Raw genomic sequence first — 6,166 nt, 5'->3', positions numbered from 1 at the left:
GATTTTTGCAATGGATGAACTCCCAATCAGGTCAAATAAAGAAATGCCCTGCAAATGGGGCTTCCCAGTGAAGTGGCAGACAGTTCAAATAATGACAATTCTCCAAGAATAATGTTGTTAAAGAATTCCAAACCTATCCTGTCCCCTCCAATGGCTGCTAAGCTGCTGGTTTTTAGTGTTGTTATAGGAACTCTTAGTTTTTAAGAATACTGTGGAGCCAAGGGGAGGGGAATAGAAACAGGGCAAGTTAAAATTTCACAAAGTTTGTGGTTTTACTAAGATTCAGCCACTTTTCTTTGGTTTGTTGCACACCTTTGTTTAATTTTCAGAGTTCTGAAAATAGTTAGTGTTGACCATTTCTGGCAATGTTCTCATTGTTTTTATGGAAAAGAGGCTTTCAGGGGTCCTTACTTCACCATTCCTGCTGATGTCACTTTGCTTTTTTATCTCATTAAAACAATAAAACAGTTGTCTTGTTTTATTCCTGCTTTGATTTTTAGTATTTACTTCTACTTTCTCTTGGCATACTTTGCTAGTCTTATTCAAACTTGTTGAGATTGATAACTAGCTGATTAATTTTCAGCTTTTTTCTTTTTCTAGCATGTGCATTAAAGGTTATACATTTTCCTCTAAGGACTACTATAGCTGCATTCCACAACTTTTGCTTTATAATATTTTTATAATTCAGTTTAAAATAATTTCAATTTCAGTCATGCTTTCCTCTTTTATCTAGATTTTCTTAGAAGTGTATTTCTTAATTTCCAAACATAAGGGAATACTCTAGTTTGTCTTTCAGGTACTGATTTCTAGCTAAACTTAAATTGTACACCATGATTGAAAAACGTAATTTATATGATTTTCATGCTTTGAAATTTGAAACTGAATTTATGGCTTAAAATATGGTAGAATTTTTAAATGTTCCATTGCACTTGAATAAAATTTGTAGTCTGAAGTTGTTGGGTAAGCATTCTATATATGTCTGTAAAATATTAATAAAATCTGGTAGTCTTGCCTCAAGCTTCTATGTCCTTACTGATTTTCCTTATGGTTGTTCTAACAATTACTCAGAAAGGAGTGTTAAATCTCCCATTGTGGTTGGTTATTTGTGTATTTCTCCTTATATTTGTACGTTTTATTTATTTTGAGGTTATTAGATGTGCTCATATTGGAAACAACTGTCTTCCTAGTTAAGTTTTATCAATATGAAGGTAGCTTCTTGAGCAACAGCAAAATTTTTTGCCTTAGTCTATTTTATCTGATGCCAATATAACTACATTGGCTTTCATGTTGGTATCTGCATGGTATATCACTTTACAACTCTTTTACTTTCAACCTTTCTGTATCCTTATGTTTAAATCTGCCATGTTGGATCCTATTATAAATAACATTGCCAAAATAACTTTGTCGACTTTAATGGGATTTTGGCATTCTTTTAGCATAAAAGTTATTAACTTGGGGGTTCAGGAAGACATAAATATTTATTCCGTTGAAAATAGTGGCATATGCTTTCAATTTATGGGAATACACCCAAAAGAGTTCTGTAGATCAAATTAAACTCTTTTTAATTTTTTTTTTTTTCGAGACAGGTTCTCACTGCAACGTCAAACTCCTGGCCTCAAGCAATCCTCCTGCCTCAGCCTGCCAAGTAGCTGGGACTACAGACATGTGCCACTGCACATGGCTAATTTTTTTATTATTTTAGAGATGGGGTCTCTCTATGTCACCCAGGCTGGTCTCAAACTCCTGGCTTCAAGTAATCCTGCCTTGGCCTCCCAAAGTGCTGGGATTAAAGGTGTGAGACACTGCACCCAGCAAAATTAAACTCTTAACAGACTATTTCTCTGAGAAAATCGGACTGTTGTCAGGTTTTGAAAATTTTTTGGTCATTATCTTTTGATTTTCTGGTAATTTTTGCTATAAAGGAACTGCATTAATTCAGTCAACAAGTATCTTAGTGTCTACCAAATTCCTAATGTTGCGGATATATCAACAAACAACAGGCAAAAATAAAAATCTTTGCTCTCAAGGAGCTTACATTATACTGACAATGTCAAGATTTCTTTTTTTCCATTTTAATCTGACATTTATCTAGAGTTTGGTAAAAAGTGACTCCTTTTTTACAGTGTTGACTTTGGTCTGCAACCTTATAACATCAAATTTCTAATAGTACACTGACACAAACTTTTTGCAGTTTTCAAAAACAATTTTGCAATGAGTATCAAAAGCTTTTTTTAAAAGCCTTAAAAATATATATGCAAATATACTCAGCAATTTCACTTCTTAGAACTTAACTTAAAAAAATAATTAAGGATGTACACAAAAAGCCAGATGTGGTGGCTCACACCTATAATCTCAGCACTTTGGAAAGCTGAAGTGGGAGGATCACTTGAGGCCAAGGAGTTCAAGACCAGCCTGGGCAACTTTGCCAGACCCTATCTCTAAAAAAATGAAATTAGCCAGGCATGGTGGTGTGTACCTGTAGTCCCAACTACTCAGGAGAGTGAGGTGGGGAGATCACTTGAGCTCAGGAGTTCAGGATTACAGTGAGCTATGACAGGGGCCACTGCACTCCTGCCTAGGTGACAGAGCAAGACTTTGTCTCCAAAATTTAAAAAAAAAAAGGATGTACACAGAGATTAGAATATTCATCACAGCCATTACAGCATTACGGTAATGGAAACAACTCAACTCTCCAATAAAATGTAACTGGTTGAATACCTTATGGTATTTCTATATAATGTAAATAATATATAATCACTTAAATGCATGTTTTATAAATTATATAATTTATATAGAAATTATGTAACTATAAGTTAAATCATATATCTTGTTTAGAATTACGGGTTATAAAAAGGTATTAATATTAACAACATGATTCTATATACATTAAAAAAAATAGATGGCTATATACCGAATTATTAACTCTGGTTATCTCTATATTGTAAGATTAGAGGCAATCTTATTCCTTTTTTATTTGTTTTTCCATATTTTCTAATAAATTAAAATTAATTGCATTCATGAGTCAATAGAGAATGCATCATTAACAAAACTCAAAGGATGTTTAAGAGTTTCAGTTTATACCTATGGGGTACAATGTACACTATTCAAGTGTGGGTATACCAAAGACCCAGACTTCACCACCGTTATATTACGATACATACGTGTAACAGAATTCAAGTGTACACCCTAATCTATTAAAATACAAAAGAGTTTCCATTTAATCTTTAATACAAAGACAATGTATTACAGGATGATGGCCAACATATATTTAATAGTGTGCTCTTTTCTTCAAATAAAGTATTGTGACAATTCTATAGAACTAGATTACTTGAAATCACTTGAAAAGAAATACCATAGAACATGCCCAATATTTCCATTTGTAAAGTGTTATTAAACAATTAAAATAAAAATACACTTTGAGTTAGTTACCTATCCAGGGCTTCCTTGAAGTATTTTCTCTGGACATCAAACTGAAAGACTGTACGTTCACAGTCAGTTGAAGCATTATCACTACCCCCATGTTTCTTCAGGAAGGCATCAAACCCATTCTCATCTGGATATTTCAAACTACCCATGAATACCACTAAATGGAAAGAACACAAAGCCACAGAACACAAAGATATAGACAATCTTTTTATTATCAAGGATGAACTTTGTTATATGGATGGCAAAACTGAAAGAATATAGACCAACACATTAACAATGGTTATGTCTGGATAATACTTACTTTCTTCATTATACTTCTGTTTTTACAACTTTCTATAATGCTCATATATTACTTTTATACTAAAAAACCCAAACATTACATTTTTAAAGACAAGAAAAATATGTAATTGATGTATAAAAAGGCTAAAATTTAAGAAGTATATATGCAGATTATCTGCTACTATAAAAATTCATAAAGTGAGAAATTTATCCTCAAATAGCTTAGAAAACTAGAATATAAAAAATGAGTAATTCAGGAAAACAAACATGGATTTAAATATTTATAATTATATAATATTCCACATAGGTTTTATTCAAGTACATTCATAATAAACTGAAGTTTCTATTTTGTTTTGTTTTTATGTCAATCATGCTTTTTTATTTTCTGCATTTCTGATACTTTGACATCTTGGGGCCTTGCTAACCCTGGAAGAGACTGCCTCTCCCAGGGCTAGCCAATTCCTGGAAAATAGCAATCTTCTGATGTATTAGCTTGACCATACCTGAACAAAAATAACACCTACATTTTAAAGTAGTTTTCTAAGTGGTTTCATACTGATTTTCAATATAAGCACACTGAAGGAGATTAAAATTAAAAGTGGCTCTCTATGACATTCATAAATCAAAGATTTTTTTCTTAGCCTTTTTCTCTTGTTAAATATATCATAATTCTATCAAACCAATTACGTGTCTTTGAAATCAACTCATACAAATTTAGAGGGGAAAAAAAACACACCCTGGAATGATATTTTACAAGATCTTACTGTGCTCCAAAAAGTGTGCCAGCCCGGGTAGGTCATCTGGATCAGCAAAACTCCCAACTCCAACACAAAGGGCCGCTGCAGACTGGAGTAAGTAGAACACATACAAATAGTTGAGTCAATCCCAAAGGAATAATATTAGCATCTCATCTTAAGGATTCACTTGGAGATGGATGTTTTCCAATAGAAAGTAACAAAATTCTTTCCCTGAGAATCAGGAGGAGCAGCAAAGTGAAACTCACCAGAACTGTGTCAGTTTCACCCTGCTGCCCCTCCGCTTGCCATCCTGCCAAATGCTGAACAGGTGCAGACCTAAGGAAAAAAGCAGAAACAGACCGAAAAAAAGGGAAGAGGGACTGGACAGCCCACCCAAATATAATTTCATGTCAGCATTTCAGAATTCTGAACCAAGTTTGTTCCCTGAATTATTCGATTTTGGAAATCTGCAGAAGAAACATGTCTAAGTAGATTATCTCTAAAGATCTCTAAGCAATGAAAGACTCTGTGTTCAGTAACTCAGTTACTAAATGTGAAACCTCTCAATATGTTACTCAGAAATGTTTGTTTTTATTAAAATAGAAAGTAAAATAACATTTGAAGAAAATACCTAACAAAAATAATAAGTGGTTAAAAAAATAAAATCTTTAGCTATTAAAAAAAACTGTAGAACTACACTTTGAAGAGGCTTTTTAGTTCTTCGCATCTTATTGATGATATATAGTATATATTACTTACCAGTATATATTCTCCCAACACCTTGGGAAAATCAGAGTTTGTAACAAAACAGTTGGCTAGGAGGTACACCAAACTCTGTACTTAAAATGATTGCGGCATGCCATTATATCATTACAAGTTAAAAGACAAAAAAAGGAGAGAAAACAGTCAACTTGAATCCTTTAAGATAAGAAGGTAAATTATTAACTTTTCCAAATTTTATAACTGTCAATTTTGTAAGGCTAGCACGTTTAGTGAAAAAGATTATTTTGATAATTGGTTGCCCTATTAGAAAAAGAGCTTTAAAAAAAATAGAATGTACTGGGCATAAAGTCTAACCATGTGTAAGAAAATGAAAGTATGTTTTTTTAGAAGAACCAAACAGCCTCACTTGATACTAAGAACCCCATTTTAAAGACTTAGGCACATAAACTCAGTTAAACATGGGGGAATATCTATTTCTTCAAACCACAGTCTAACCTGTTCTGTGATGTTTTAATAGATGCCTAACCTGCTTTCAGCTCCAACTACCCCATAAAGATTTCTTGTCTCGACCAGCAGGGCTGAAGACATTTTTGAATAAGTTGACTTAAACCACAGTCTATCAGTCAGCTTTGACCACAGCAAAAACAGGCTCTGCGATTGCTAGAAAAGAAATTCATACTTGAGAATTTTCTACCCAAGAAATTCATACTTGAGAAATTCATACTTGAGAACTGAATTAAGAAAGCCCTGAACAAATCGTAATTCAGCATATATCTACACTTAAATTTCAATTTTCTTGTTAATATACCAAACTTTTCAGATGAAGAACAGTTTCTTTTGGGAGGAGGAAAATGGAGGAGGATAAAAAAGTTGCCTCAGAAAAGTAGTTAACTACTTAATTAGATAAACGTTCCCCCAAAAAACTATCAAATTTTTCTTCCCACTTCCTTTATTAATTCTCATATTTACCTTAAACAGGGTTCACTTTTTTTTTTTTTTTT

At 32.9% G+C, this 6,166-nt stretch overlaps 1 protein-coding gene across 2 annotated transcripts in view; it reads right to left on the bottom strand.

Moving 5' to 3' along the window:
- The window catches only part of NRD1 (nardilysin (N-arginine dibasic convertase)), a 109,361-nt gene that overhangs the window by 67,025 nt on the left and 36,170 nt on the right, over nt 1-6,166 (bottom strand). The window contains exons 3-6 of one of the 2 annotated variants that reach the window (XM_012639425.1): nt 5,692-5,825; nt 4,709-4,778; nt 4,470-4,551; nt 3,430-3,583 (exon numbers count right to left, since the gene is read on the bottom strand). In XM_012639425.1, the coding sequence (XP_012494879.1) occupies nt 3,430-3,583; nt 4,470-4,551; nt 4,709-4,778; nt 5,692-5,825 (440 nt within the window). The remainder of the gene's footprint in view (nt 1-3,429; nt 3,584-4,469; nt 4,552-4,708; nt 4,779-5,691; nt 5,826-6,166) is intronic. The other variant, XM_012639424.1, reaches the window with a different exon arrangement.

This window comes from Propithecus coquereli, unplaced genomic scaffold (assembly GCF_000956105.1).
Source record: "Propithecus coquereli isolate 6110/MARCELLA unplaced genomic scaffold, Pcoq_1.0 Scaffold14, whole genome shotgun sequence".
In the NCBI taxonomy this organism is placed as follows: Eukaryota; Metazoa; Chordata; class Mammalia; order Primates; family Indriidae; genus Propithecus; species Propithecus coquereli.
Note: the sequence above shows the minus strand (reverse complement) of the source record. Positions and strands in the feature narration are given on the sequence as shown.